This window comes from Schistocerca piceifrons, chromosome 8, assembly GCF_021461385.2.
Source record: "Schistocerca piceifrons isolate TAMUIC-IGC-003096 chromosome 8, iqSchPice1.1, whole genome shotgun sequence".
In the NCBI taxonomy this organism is placed as follows: Eukaryota; Metazoa; Arthropoda; class Insecta; order Orthoptera; family Acrididae; genus Schistocerca; species Schistocerca piceifrons.
Window position 1 is genome coordinate 285,136,649 of NC_060145.1, and position 16,314 is coordinate 285,152,962.

Sequence of the window (16,314 nt, forward strand, 5' to 3'; positions counted from 1 at the left end):
TCTACAATTATTGTCTTCCCAAACAAATTGTTTATTGATTTGTGTGTGTTTAATAAACTGCTAAAAATGCAAATGGACACAGGAGCTGCAGTGTCTTTAGTAAATACACAAACATACTCAGTATTGGGCTCCCCTCCCCTCACACAGGTTCCATGGAAGTTAGTTAGCTACAATAAATAGCAAATTCCGATCCTAGGGCAGTTCTCTGCTCCTGTATCTTACAAGTCTGTTGTTTGCTCTCTTCCCTTCATTTTTGTGGATCACTCCCATATCAAGGACCTCTTCGGGTTAGATGCATTTTAATGCTTTTCGTTTCCCCATTACTGATGAGATAAATTTAGGTAAGATCAAACTTTGTATCAGCAACCAGAGTCCCTCTGCTCTGAGTTTTCATTGCTGTATTCTCCTGGGCTCAGTTGTGCTACTGGTTTTCAGGCTCACATTAATATCATAGAGTCTGCCTGCCCTCGTTTTTCTAGGGGTGCGGCACATGCCTGTCGCATTGCATAATCATGCCAAAGTAGACTGTTTAACTTCAGTGTCATGATTAAGGCCCAGTCCATGATAAATACATACTCTTTACGCTGGAATGATGAGTTGCTAGCAAAATTATCAGGCAGCCACTATTTTTCCAAGACTGATTTGTCAGAAGCATACTCCCAGTTCCCTTTGGATGAGGCCACTAGCTAGCTTCTTGTTGTCAATACACTGATACTGGCATGTGATTTTCGGTCCATACTTCTGCAATGCTTACATGCAACCGTATCAATTTCTGATGTCAGTGCGGCTTTATGCAAAGAAAAATTGTTCTGTGGTTAGAGATGTCAGGCATAAATCGCAGTTTTAAGCATGCACCGGGCAAACGTGAGGTGACTGGAGGACTGGACAACAGAGGGCGGAATAAGCCATGTAGTGAGAGCCAGATGAATGCTAGTTGTGCACTGCTAGTGCAGTCTTTTGGCATTATTCGAGTGATGGGTCAGCAGCCGGGAGGTTGCTGTTTAGTCGGCGGACGGCAAGGAGCGTGTCACATCAGAGATAGTGCCTCACTCTCCTACTGATTTTAGTGAGGGTAGGCATTCAATTTGGAATTCGAACTGGATCATTGGCCTTGGCTGGAACAATAATTCATATGTCTGTGATTGACTCAGGTTGCATGCAGGTTCATCGTGTAAGTTAAACTGTTTCCAGTTAGAAAGTCTCAGGAGCATTTATCCTGTTTCCTCTGGGACACATCACACTGGATGCTGAGATGTTGCGCCAAAAAGTGGGTTGGGCTTATCATTGGGTGTAGTGTCACGGAATTGTACCCTGGTTGTGTTCTGCAAATTTCCATGTATGTGTGGCTAATCGGATGCCCTTCTGCTGTAGGCCTTCCAGGGTGTGTATATCATGTTGAACTATGCACATGATTGTGGATACATATTTTAAGGTACCACTGACTAAAATTTGCATGTAAGGGAGTTAATTAATTTCAGTGATTACAAAGCTGTTAATCAATCCCATCAAAGTTTACTGTCCCAAATTGACTCATGTTCAAGAGACAGGGTGGAAGTAATTTGGTTAAGTCTGACAGTGATAATTTGTTATGTACAGTGTGTGTCCTTAGCCTGGGACTGAGGTAAAGTGAGCCATGTACTGATGTATCAGATACTGTGAAAGGTTGATTTGTGTGCAGCTGCATTAGCACATGTTGTGCTTCAGTGAATTGTAATTAAATCTGTTATTGGTTATTCTGTAACTAACATTGGTTTTCTGACAACTGGATTGGTTGAACTGGCATTAAGTCATTCACGTGTTACTATCCCTATGGCCAGTTACAGTGTACTAATGTGAAAGAGATTCCAACCTTAAGCTTATTTGATTTAGAACGAATATCTTGGATGATTTTAAATTTTTAAAGTTATTGGTTTTAATGTTTAAAGAAAAATAAAACTTGGGAAATCTACAACTTCAGTCATTATTCTAAATATCTTGGATTATTGTAATTCCTTTTAAAGGTTATTGTTTCTAATGTTAAAGGGAAAGGAAATTATTGTTAATTTGGAATTTCAGTAATTACTTCAAAATATTTTGAGTGAACTTAAATTCTATAAAAATAAAAAAAGCATGACTTTAATGTTTTAAGGCTTACTGGTTTTAATGTTTCAAGAATAAAAAAATATGAATTTTCTATATACCTGTTCTATGCTTGTGTACACTAAGAAATCAATAAATGCTCAGCTACTGTGTTCAGCTGCTTACCATACCAGAACTGTTGTGTTCCAGCTTGATCAGCTCCAAATGTTGCCTTTCCCTTTCGAATCCTTAAGAGAAGGATTCCTATACCATTACCAACACTTGCCTTTGGCATTGCAAGTGCACCCACAATTTTACAGCACTTTTTAGAACAGCTGACAGCCTCTGTGCCCAGCTACATCACTTACCTTGACACTAACATTGTTTCAAGTTCTCCCACCGAAGGTCACCTTAGTACTCTTCAGTCATTATTTTCTGTTTTGTGGTCTGTAGCTCTCAAGTGCAATCTTGCTAAATCTCAATTTTTTCAGCCATCAGTTGAGTACCTAGTTTTTCAGGTTTCTCACACAGGAGTCAAGCCGGTCAGCATGTTGATGCAATTGCAGCTTTGCTGCAGCCAACCTCCATTAACGGAACTGTAGGCATTTCTAGGTAAAGTTGCGAACTACAATTACTTTTTACCAGACGCATCCACTGTTGCTCAGCCTCTGCATGCACTTTTGCATAAAAATGTGCCCTTATTTTTGGTCCCCAGCTTGTGACAAAGCCTTCACTTTGCTTAAATCTAAGCTTCAATCTGCCCCATGTCTGTTCACATTTTATCTGGAACAGCATCTCATGCTGGCTGCAGGTGCCTGTCAGCATGGTCCTGGCATGGTGTTGGTGCACAAATACATGGCTACATCTAAACGACACTTTGCTTACACTTCCAATCGGACCGGACCCTGTGTTTGATCAGGACGAGTTGCTTTGTTTCTATTTAGATATTTCTATTTAGATACTGAGAACCAGAATATGGTTGATGGTTTTCCCACCACTAGTGGCACTATGGCATTGGCTGTTGCCACAGATGCTGTACTTAGTTGGGTCCTCTCTCCTGTGCAGCACAGGTGGCCAGAAAAACTAATGGGCCATGTCTTGGATCCCTTGCATATTACTTCTTCCTCCAGCACTGCCTTTATGTGTTTGACAGGGTTCTTTTGTTAGCTACGAAGGATGCTGCTGCCTGGGTTGTGATTCACACTTCCTTACACCGTAATGTACTGCGGTTTCTGCATGTTAGGCATTGGGGGACCTCTCACATGAAAGCTTTGGCCCATCTGCATATGTATTGGCCAGTCATATATGGGACATTATGTGGCTTATCCCTGTTTACACTCACAATGTTCAGCAACAGGCAGCCCCACACGCACCTTTTTCCACCTGGACAATGCTGCAGCCCCTGTGGGGCATCTACATGTCAATTTCGCTGGGCCTTTCCTAAATCAGTATTGGCTCATTGTAGTGGATGCCTTTTCCAAACTTCCCTACATGGCGTGCTGTCTATGTTCACAGTGGCCACTATTTGGGCCCCATCTAAGATTTTTGCAATTGAGAGATTTCCATATACCATGATTACTGATTATGGCCCCCAGTTTGTTTTCAAGAACCTGCATCTTTTTTGTCAGGCTAGTGGTGTTCACCATTTCACAGCTCCCCCATTTCATCGTCAATCTAATGCTAAGCCCAAACACATGGTTCAGAGGTTTAAAACTCGTATACGGAAGTATGTATCTGGCAAGTCCTCTAAAGCTGATTTAGATCTTTTTTGAGTTTGTAACATTTCACTCCAGTGGGAGACAAGAGCCCGGAGGTGCTGCTACATGGATACCAACCATGGATCCTCCTCCATCTGCTACATCCATTGCCGGCTCAGTGATTTTTCCGGCATATGTGCCTATCTGGGCTAATGGTTTTGGCAGCAGGCTCAACTGGGTTCCTGCTGTCATCAAGCATCACCAGGGCTGGTGCCTATGTGTCATTCACACTTCTAATAGGCAGACAACCTGTCACTTCATCCAGCTGCACCCATACATGGTGTGGTCTGTTCCGAAGGGCCCACCACCTCTCCTGCCCCACCAATGCCTGTTCCTGTGTTGCAAATGGTCTGCTTCATGCCATAGTGGAGTCGCTGCCTGGCAGATTGCTGTCTAGAGTCCCCGCCGCTGCCCCCACTCCTGGACTGCCATCGCCAGTGCAGCCCATATTGCACCAAATGCCACAGTTTCTGGTTCCTGTGCATCCATTGTCTCTGACACCACCACTGACACCTCTGGCGCCAACCACTGACCTTGATGAGGACATCACAGCCTATTACGAGAGGGGGAATGGCATGACAAATGCCCTCTCATCACTTCCACCATAACTTACCGCTGCCCGCCCACCACATGGCAGTGGTAGGCCAACGACAAGGAAAGGGTATGACAGGAGGACAAAAAGATTCTTACAAGCAAGTCACTTCAGAAGAGGTGTCACCTGATATAAACTGAAGCCATTCCATCCTCTCCAAATAGTGCTCAGAATATCAAGATGGAAGCTGATGAATGACTTGTAAAACTTAAAAAGCCATGCACTGATCATTCCCCAGGATTTATGGCCAAAACACTTGAGGTTACTTATCGGCTCGAGTTGATCTTGCTACACCATTCACGCCCTTTAGTAAGCTTTCAGTCCCAATACGTTTGCAGGACAGGATTTGTGATGAATGGAAAGCACGAGAGAGAAACTGGTAAGATTGAAGATGTTAGTGCCCGTACAGCTCACTTGACAACAGCATTGACTGTGAAAGGCAAAGTTACAGGTTTACAAGTTTGATTTATGGGCTGGCGCTTAGTTTTATTCTGGTAGAAATTTACAAGTTAGCTTTTCATCAAATCTGAAGCATAAAAATTCATAAGATTCATGTACCTTGGAACAATGTATCACATCTGAAATTTTAATAAATGTAAAAAATGGGAAGCATGATTAAAATCACCACAAACACAAGTACATTTGTTGGTAGGTGAGGGGGAGGGGAACTTGTAGTTGATGAGTTGTAGAAGAAGAATATAGCATGAACAGGAAAATTAGATAATTTACCAATTGAAAACAATGGCCAGAGAGATTTAAAATTGTTTTATCTCAAGAATTTGACAATAAAATGATCAGTTGTGTGGTGAGTCACAAAGATATTCTACATAAAATGTTTGTTATTGTATGTTTCTGTTTTTCATGTGCATTGTGGACTGTCAGTTGTATGAGTGATGTTTAATGTACATGAGTTTCCGCACAAGAAGGCAACAAGAAATCCTAAAGGCACCTCAATAATGCGGCATCACAAACATCAAGCATAAATATCATAATACACGAAAAATGCCGTCAAATGGGGTGATTTTGGATGGTTTTGTTGTTATTTTGATTGTAACTTTAGTATATATTGTTAGATTAAATTGATTGTTATAGAAGTGGTAGGGTATATGCGTAACGAATAAAATATCCCAGAACCAGAAAGTGTATGTGTAGGCACATTTATCTGAGGCAGTTAAATAAAGTGTCCGAAGTCACCCCTGGATTGGGGTGATTTCAGACACGTGTTTTTTAAATCTCTGTCTGAAGTTACAGTATATAGAGGGTGAATTTGGACAATTACTGCCTTTTTTTAAATTCTACATGCTTTTTATTTGATTTTGGTGACATTTTACACATTTTAAGGTAGCCCTTTGTTACGAATAAGTGATACGGAATGATGGTTTCATTATAGTTGATCATGTTGCTAGGTGGGAGATTTTCCAGCTTTGCCTTGATATTGGAGAAAAACATCTTAACAGTCTCTCTGTTAACTTCTGCACGAGCTCGTTTATTATTTTCGCTTAAGCGAATGGAAAGATCTTCTGACTATCGTTTGAGGAATAAACGCACCCATTCTTCTCCTGGCAAATTATTACCAAATTTCTTCTCTTTTTGGCCAGATTTATCAAGGTAGCCTTTAACTAAATAACTAATATCCAATTCAGTGAAGAGAAATCCCCAATGTGCAGTCATCAAGATACCTTGCTTCAACATTTCTTCTTCTTCTTCTTCTTCTTCTTCTTTATTTACCACTGGCTGTACTCCCATTTTTTTCGGATGTGCTTCCTGCACTTTATTTTTTAGGGTTGATTTAGGTATACCATACAAATCACACGCTTTTCTGCACGATAATTTACCACTCTGGATATCACGAATAGCTTTATCTAAAAGTTCCAGGTCATAATTACACTGTACTGTAGCACCTCTCCTGCTCTTATACATTCTTGTCATTGTCCGAAATCACCCCACACAGTACACAGATTTACAAAAATTGTCGTCATTTTATAACCTTGCATGAAAAACTCGACAAACTTGTACAGAAATTGTCTCAATGCTGTTTTCTACTGAGTGCGTTAACAATTACGGTTACAATAACTTCCCACTTGACACAACAACAGAAGGTTTCCACTTTACGATAATGCATGGATTTTTAACACTGAGACTGTTCGTCAGTTATTCACCTAGGGAAACAATTGACGCAAAATAAAAGTTGTGAAAAGCGATAAATGCAATCTTGCGCTTAAAATAACTGGCGCATGGATGTTAAAATAAGTAACTCTTTGCTTCTATGCAGTGGCAAAGAGCAAATAAGCCATACTGTCTGAGTTCGCCCCGTTGTTCGAAATCACCCCATTTGACTGTACAGTTGAAAATGGGAAATATTTCCTAAAGTGCATCATGCAGGAGAAAAAAAAGAAAATCATGACTGACAGAAGCAAATCTTATTTTATAGCAAACAAAACAATTATTTCTACAGCCACACACTTTCATCAAACTTTTTTAAAGGAAAAAATTAAATTGCATTTGTAATGTGATTCACTGAATCCTGCATGCTGTTCTGATGTTCAAAAACAGCCTGCAACAGTGCCCACTTCGTCCTAGTGAGCATCTATTCTGCAACCTAACAGGAAATGGTATGTTTAGTTTCTGGATCCTGATTGGTCAATGGGCTCTGAAGTGGAGAGTAGCATCGACTTTCTACAAAATAGAATCTGACAGGTCAGGAGAGTGGAATGAGAGATTCATGGCTGAGGACAACACTGTGACCACACTAAAATGTATTTCATGCCCTGTTTCAGGCCATAAATTTCTACATTTCTCGGCCTTTGAGGATAGGTATAACCGTTGAATGAAAGAAGCAATCAGGTAATCAGGTAGTCCGCAGGCTCATTCTTCACAGAAATATTAGCCCAATTAAGAACTTTTCAGCCTGTTTCATAAATGGTCTTGATTTCGGCATTTTTTGTTTGCTTGTTATGTTATGTTGTTTTACTTAATAATTATGGCCTACAGCCAATTTCATCAGCTGACTAATTTTGTTTGAATACTTTATAAAAAGCAGTAATGTTAAGCACAATTTGTTTGAATGGCTAAACTGGATTGCCAGCCTGCCACAAAATTCTTCAGCCAAAGCTGAAGCTTGATAATGAGTCTGCTTTTTTACTTGCAGTAATATGAAGCTAGATAGCTGAATTCCAAACTGAGTCATGCTTAACTTTAGGAATATCATTGTCAAAGATGTTCTAAAACTGGAACCACAGACGAAAGCTTCATAGAAGGACAGAATTTTCTACTGAGTGATTTATGACTAAATGAATATGAAACAGCTGATAATACAGGCATGGTACAAGTAAGAGCACATCACACTTTACATGACAAGAAGGTAGGTGGCACAGCTGTTGAATATTGACCAAACAGTAAATGCAAAGAGAAAAAGAATTAATTTGTTTGTACAATTTAACATAACATTTTACTCATTTTATGAGCCATTTTGTTAATTTAGATAGGTCATGGATCCATCACTTCATGTTTAAAATGAAAATGGCCACCATTTTTTGGTAGAAAAATGGTTTTTTCTTCTTGATTGCCCTGAAAAGACTAAAACAACTAGCAAATGATATGCAACTTTTCTGGCCAAATGGATGAAAAAATACACGATGCAAGGCCACAAGCGTAAAACAAAAAAGAACTGACTTGTTCCAGATCAGTGCACCTGCCTACAAAATTGCTTTGGTTATAAGACTTAAAATAAAGATTCCTATTCGGAATGTCTGAGTACCATATGACTTCCACCTATCCCAGTATCTAAAGAAATTTATGGCTACAAAACATTTCAGGTCAAATGAAGGGTTCCCATACTTGGGGCAGGAAGGCTAATCACTGGAGAATGTTGAAAAAAGTACAGTGATACAAATGGGACTCATAAAAAAATCACATTTACAATCTAAAAAATTTGTTCCCAACGTAAGACCAATTCACTTTATCTCTAGTACTGCACTTGATATGATTTTTACTTCTGACATCTCACCACTGAAAACAGCATACTATGTTTTATCTTTCATTGTGTGCTTAATTAAACTGCATATCCAGTCCACTATTCTGCACGAGTGCAGACTGATAAGTTCGTATGAAATGCCCAACATTTTAACTGCATCTTAAACCTTAGAGCAATGGTCTTTTATCATGACACCATGAATGTTATCTCTCATTTCATCACAAAAACCTCAGTAATGTATCTGGAATACGCCAAATCTGTATATTTCATTTGATAAAATTCAAATTCGTTTATCCAGTACAACAAAAACAATTAAAAATCTTCATTTGTGCTTTGAAACTTCCCTCAACTCTGACTGTGTCTGAGATACAATGCAATTTTCTAAATACATCTGTTTAATCACCGCACGACACTCAGTTTTACCCATCTCTATGAACTGGCTATTAGTAAACAACCAAGATTTACTTCTATGTGAAAGTTGAACACGAATGTTAAAGTATCACACTTTTCAAAAGTCATGCCACCTGAGAACTTTTGTGGCGGTGTTCGTAGCGACAAACACTTGGCTGTAGAAATGGCTTACGAAGTCACCGCCACACTTTTAATAGCGGGCCGACCAGTCCGCTGGAACAGTGAACAGAAAGATGAAAGCCCAAACACTCAGATTAAATAAAAGTCGGTACTTATCTTTATTCATGAAGATACAGAAACACAGTAGTGAACTCGGTGTCTACAGAAATCTGTCTAGTTCGAGTCGGAGCGGCTAGGTCAGCGTCGGCTGACGACAAACAACTCTGCTGCGATGAACACACAACTGACTAGCAAGTACACAATTCGGTGGCGAGTATACAACTGAGCGGCGAATACAGAACTGTCCTAGCGCTCGCGACTCCAGCGCTTAAGAAGCCAGAAGCCAGTGGTGGCGCGCGCAGACTTGCGGCGATTTCCTCTCTCGCTGGCGCTGCTTATGCGGACGGCGTCCGAACTTTGATGCTGCCAACCTTTTGGCAGCGGGCTCGGGTGGCATTACTGGCTAGGATACAACAAGAACATTGCACTATTTTGCAGAAATTTGGCATACTTTGCAATCCATCCTTAGAAACTTTTGTATTCATTATGACAGGACCGTGTGTGGCTTTACCGCATACATTTTCTTAGGTAACCTGTTTATTCATACCCTTACATAAAACATAATATGAATGTGTTCTTTACAAAGCACAAATGGCATATATTTTACAGCCTGGAAGCAATAATCATATATTCCTAACAAATCACAAATAAATAGTCACTGGTTAGTTTCAATATATGTTTCTAAAATAGAGACCTTGTACAATATATCTCTAAAAGTTATCATTTATATTCTTTTGTTTTGCTTATATTTACTGCTGCATGATTAATCAAAGGTGCTGTTTGATACATAAATGCCAAAGAAGAAACAAAGAGCACTTACACTAAAAGAATGCCACAGCAGCTCACGGACCATGAAGGAGTATCCAACCCTGCGAGTCACCCTAACAGGTTCAACATGAAGGCCCAGCAGGCGTGAAGTGAGTGTCGGATAGCGACCTTGGTGTAGGAAAAGCAGTAAGTTTAAGAACTGCAGAATCAACACTGTTGTCTCTATCCAGTCTACTGCTCGCTGAGCCTACAAATAGTATGAAAATGCATCAGTCAATAATCTGTAAGCACTAACCTTATAAGTAAACAAACAACTGTGTAACAGCACGTTAAATAGCCAGTAAACATTCAAAATTATCCAGAATAAATTTTCAATTTGCAGCAGAGTGTGTTCTGATTTGAAACTTCCTGGCAGATTAAAACTGTTTGATGGACCAGCACACAGTTTTAATCCACCAGGAGGTTTCATTTAAAATAATGCTAGTGGTTGCTCAAATCTCCATCAAACTAGCTTCACCTATTTATGAATAATTTGCAATACAATAGCACACTTTTCCATTTTCCATCCCCTGTGTTTGTGCACTGCAACACAGTGTTACATGGCAGTTACACTTGAGCCACTATAAATGGCTGGATTCTTATTGCAAATATGGAATAAATGAACAGAGAAGTGATTCACTTCATCCTTTCAGATTATGCAATTTGCATCTAGAAATGCAATCATATATATAAGTAGATCTACCTCATCTTTCTGCCTACTCAAAATGTTAACGAGTGAAGCCTACTACCAATGTCTTTCTTTACTTACCTCCCGCTTAAATTCTACACTTCTTCTGTGCTTCCTGAAAAAGACCCCTTTTTTGTCATAAGACACTTTTTTGTACAAATAAAAATTCCATTCAGAAAACTGTTAAATTCAGAAAGTGATAATACATGTGCTGGCCAGTACTCACCTTCAGGTGCAACAACTCACAGCAAAACACAAGATCACATATAAATGGATATTAGTATTACCAGTTTTTATAAACACAAGTTTCCTTCAAGCGACAGGTCACGGAATACAATCTAGGAGGGTTATGGGAGGAGAAAGGAAGGTAGCATGGTTTCCTTACTTCATCTCCCAATCCCAGCACATCTACCATCCAGGACCAGTCAGAGCTTTAGCCAAGTACAAACACCTATCACTCACAACCACCACTCAGCCCAAAGCATCTCACTCAAACCTCTCTCTGTTCTGAAAACACTTTTATGGTCTATTGACAATCATTGTTTGTGCATGGCCCTATTATTGTAAGTTTTTGCAAAGTTATTTTACCCTGCAGTCTATCAACTTTGGTCAGTTTTTCCCCTCTTCCTCAAAACCATGGCAAACCTGGATAGATATCCCATCTGAACATATTTTTAGTGTTATTATATGTAACAAATTCAAATCAGTAAACAGTATTCAGAATTGCACTTGCAACTCAAATAACTGCCTTCAACAGTCAGCAACAAGGCTCATGGACTGACTCAGTTTTTCAACTTGCTACTGGGTTCTGTCCATTTCGTCAAAGTCTGCATAGGCTCTCCTATATTCTAACAGCTTAGTGCCTCTGGGAAAACTGATAATCAATATAGTGTTGATTCTGTTAAACAACTTAACAACTTAATTCTATTTCTGTCAATGGAAGAGCCAAACTCCCTACCACATTCATTTTTTCAGAAGTGCTAGTCCCACACAAAATGCAGGTTGCCTACTACTGTTAAAAAAAAATCATCCATTTTTTCCATAACAAAACAAGACAAAGTGCTACTGCAAACCCATTCCAGGAAATAATTTGGTCCTCCACTTCTCCTTTTGAATTTTACTGTACAGAAATGTTTCCGACAAAAAACAAAACACAATAATTCACCATTGTGAAAATTCATACATAACTATGGAGAAAAGAAGAGGAATCCACTTTCCTTAATACTTCTGGAGAGCCCTATTATGTCATTGGAATTTCTAGTGGATCAGTGATCACCATGTAGAAGTTGTCCTTTTTTTTCATTATGTAATCAGTAACACTGATATTGCCTAACAATTGACAAACATAGCATGTGTCCGTAAGACTAAATATTTTTTCTGAAATCCAGGTATGCCACCCAGACAATCAAAAATATTATGTTGGTATTATCCTCTTAATACAATGACCAACAGTAACAGCACATACCTGCAAATTGCCCTACAGGCAAAATCTTTGGAAAGCTTATAACACTAGAACACAGTGCCTCACAATTACCAATTAATTAATTCTGTATTTTTAAGTAACTTCTTAGCTATGTATCTACCTTGTTAATTTTGTCAGTGTTCACTATTTAAAAAATCATAATATGTTTATGAAAAACCACTGCAAAATAATATTGTGAAATTTTGTGGTGGACAGACTGGCAAAGTCAGGGATATTTTTATTGTATAAATTTCAAAAAAATATGGTTCAGGTATGGTAATAATAGAGACAGTAAGAGAAAGAAGGGGAAGGGGCTTGGAAGGGATTGAGTTTCTAGCTGCAAGTTATCAGTGGTGAAGTATGCACCCAGCATGGCGACACTCAAGTGCACACTGAAGTGTGTATTGTCAAAATGGTGTTTTAAGTATGGCAAAGCACTGCAAATGGATGACCCTGCACGTAGCTGGTCACAGTACTAAAAATGCAGGAAGAATTGGTAACTGAAGAATGAGAGACAGAGTTTGGTGTGGCCAAAATTATTAAAAGTTGTATATATACAGACTGAAGAGATGAATGAAAATTTGTAGCAAAGCTGGGATTTAAACCTTGGTCTTCCACTCACTAGGCAGAAGCACTGACTGTTATGTCACTCTGGCACATTGGCTTCACACAACTGCATGGACTACCCTAGCATGCCTCCCTCCTCAGTGTAAATTCCCATTCACAGCTCAGTCTATTTGGTATTCGCCATAAAATTGAACAGCACTGTAGAGGCTCTCCAGCTGCACTAGAATAGCACTTCAGCATCAAAAGAAACTGCAATCCTGCCTGACACCTACACACAGGTGCTTTAAATAAATGAAACTATGTGGCTACAGAGACCTTTTCAAGTCTCAAACGTCTATGACATACATATGCAGACTGAAAATTTTCATTTGTCACTTCTCTTCCCATGTATACCATACATTTTTGAGACTTGAAAAGATCTCTGGAACCATATAGTTTCACTTTACTAAAAGTCCCTCATTGTTGACGAAGAGCCTATTGTCATTAATTACTAACCATAAGCACAATGTCATACCACCTGAAACTCACCTCAAAGTAAGATCACGCCATTTAGCTGCTTAGTTATGTAGAAGGCCTGCCAGCACAGACACGACATTTTGAACACTGCAGTGTTTATAATCGATTAATTAACTTGAGTTCTACAGATTATCACTATTCGCTAACCATCAGCAAGATCCTACCTTTTCATCATCACTTCCAAGTGAATCATAAGTGAAAGAGAGAATATTATTGCAACTGAGTGGAATTTAATTGCACTTGGCTATTAATTTAAATTTAATCAGTTCATGAAACTAGATGTAGTAATAATTTACTAAAGCTCATTGCACATTTTAGTGCTTATACTGCATCTTATCAGTAGCTAATCAAAAACAGTCCAAAATAAAAGCTACTTCAAATGATTGGTAAATTAAAATGAATATTCAGTTTTGACTGAAGTGAAGTAACTTGAGATTTGTTGTGCATTTGCAAATGTGTCATGTATTTTTGACTTTCATATATTGGTTGCCCCAAAGTTTTTGTTGTTAGTTACTACTCTGGAGACCAATCCTGAGCATAGCTTGTGCCACAACTTTGTGTTAAAAGACTGTGCTCAAGTATAGGTTGGGCTGCGGTTTTCTCAGTGCCTCCCACTGATCACTCAAAAACTGGACTCATTTCATAAGAGAACAAATTACAGACGTCTTGCTATCTGTCCCTTGACTGGTACTGCCTTGTGTTGTCAATTTCTGGAATTATTTTGAAAGAAACATTAGCAAACATAACAGCTGCTGTCATGAATGGCTGAGCCAATATGATTGCTCTGACATAATTTTGACATGTACTCTTTAGGTTTCACACTTTGCTGCAATTCTGCTACAAATAAACCACACTTGTTCCATGAACAAAAAATTTTGGAAACTCAGGAGGAAGAAATTGCTCAATAACTCATGTCATACTTTTTCCTTGGGAGGATAATTATACTTTCTGCCATCACTATTTTAAAATTTGTAATCTATCAAAGAACTAAAGTCAATATGAAAAATAAATCTTGAAGCTTGTTTAAAAAAAAAAAATATGCATTACTCTTGAAACTACATCTACATAAGTTACAGTTATTCTTTAAATAGCGGCATAAATGGCCGGTTTCGTAGGCCCAATGTTCTTCTAAGTGGCCAGTCTCCAAAATGTTAATGAAATTGTAGGTACTGAATAAACAGTACACTTCATTTCAAGATGATAATGTTTCTATTAGTTAGCACAACAAGACAGACAACTGGTCTCTCATGTACTATTATAGTCCCACTTGTTATTTTATGTAGGGCATTTTAAGTAACCACACACACACACAAACACACACGACATCACTGACAGACAGATGTGGAATAACCTGGGAGCTGAGGTCACTAGACCACACTCCCACAAGGAAGAGAAAAAAAAATATTTTTACAGAATTGAACTGTGAATGTCTTCTGGGTCGAAACAGAATCGCACTTTCCATCCATACTGCATTTCTGTTGTGACTGGATGATAATGGGTCGGCTGGTGTTACAAAGTGACTGCTACATATGAGTGGATGGTGGCTGATTGATTTCCAGGCAAGTGGCACTGTCCTGGATGATACTGCAGTTCTTGCACCTGCAGTATGGCCTGTGTTCTCCGTCCAGTGGTGACCTACATTTTGACGGCATCTTCTGTACTTAGGTAGGCTGGCTTGCACCAGTCAACTGACTGTGTCTATTCCTTTAAAGCAGAGAGTGAGTGTCCTATTATCGCATTCCATTACTGCACATGGGCCTTGGGCAATTCTCCGCACAGTGGGCTGCATCAGAGGAAAAAGTACTCCATCACTGCAGATCTTTAAAAATGAAGGCAGCCTGTTTTCTGTGCAGTGTTGTTCCACTTGGTCTCCTGGTCTCCATTTGCTTCCCGAGTTCTGTGAGAAAATCTTCATTAGAGCAGGCAAGGCCAGGTTGTTGTTTGAAAAACTTTCCTGGTAGACACAGAGGTTTGCCATACACGCTCTCTGCTGGGGTGACATGCACGACTTCTTTTAATGCACTGTACAATCATAACAGTACTACCAGGAGCGCACTGATCCACAAATCTGTCATGTGCCATACTACAGCTTCCTTCAAGAAACTGTAAGTGCTCCAAAATGCCATTTGTAGCTGTGTGATTTGGGTAAGTCCATGCCAGGCGCATCCTAAACAATCATGCCATTGTACAAAAGATATCTGCCTCCCACTGCTTCTCTAGTCAAAGGCACTTGTTGGGGACAGCCAAAATGTGAAATGCAACCACTGGTGAACGTGCACCTCAGGTTCTTGGCAGTTTGTGTTTCCATTGGGAATACCTGGTGTGCCTGTCAATTGCCATGAGACAGTACCAGTTGTTACACACACAGCTTGGAGTGATCCTCCCAAATCCCCAAATCCAGGTGAATGTGTAAAAATTGTGCCGTTGGGATGCCAAAACTTCTGTGCAGAGCTCACAGTGCCATGTTATTTTGTGCTTTTGGCAGGGTTACTAGCACCCTCGTAGCTACCATTCCAGGACAGTTGAGTGCATGTAGAGAATTAAAAACCTTTCATTGTAGAAGAGCAGATACAAATGGCCACTGTTGGAATGCTGATTTGTTGCAGTATATCAACCCCGCAGTGCCTGGCAGTAGCATGTGAAGTAACTGCAGGCCAGTCTTTGCCTTTCAGCAGGTCCTTTAACTCCTCATCATCATTTCATGCTGCCAAAATTCACAGGTGTAGAAATGCTTTCCACTCTAGACAAGGTATTCGCGTATTCGCGGTTATGTTTTTTGAACCACTAAGGTGGTGAGTGTCTGTTGTAAATTGCCAAATAAAATATGGGTTGTTGATTTGCACTGAGGATAGTCATTTTGAGGCTGCAAAAATAAAGTCAGTGGTCGATGGTTTGCACATATAGTGAGGGGATGCCCTCCCATCGTACATATGAAGTATCTAACTGCTTCATAGGCTGCTAAAACTTCTGTGTAAAATGGTGGCCAAGAGAACTGCCTCTCTGTAACTTTCTTGGCTAAGAAAGTGAGAGGCTGCCAGTGCCCATTGACATTCTGTTGTAGCATGGCACTGAAAGCACATGATGAAGTTCTGAGAAATGATGAAGTTCTGAGAAAATTGCTAGTGGGGTCTCAGTGAACAGGTGCGCAAGGAGTGTAGCTTGCTTGAGGCTTGTCTGGAAGGTCCCAAATGCTGCCTGGAGTTCATCAGTCCAAGTACAGGTGTGGAACCACACTCATTTTGCATGTTGCGAGAATGGCACGGA

At 39.7% G+C, this 16,314-nt stretch overlaps 1 protein-coding gene across 2 annotated transcripts in view; it reads right to left on the reverse strand.

Moving 5' to 3' along the window:
• The window catches only part of LOC124711242 (peroxisome biogenesis factor 2), a 104,035-nt gene that overhangs the window by 19,124 nt on the left and 68,597 nt on the right, over window positions 1-16,314 (reverse strand). For both annotated transcript variants that reach the window (XM_047241207.1, XM_047241208.1), the window contains one exon: window positions 9,831-10,025. In XM_047241207.1, the coding sequence (XP_047097163.1) occupies window positions 9,831-10,025 (195 nt within the window). The remainder of the gene's footprint in view (window positions 1-9,830; window positions 10,026-16,314) is intronic.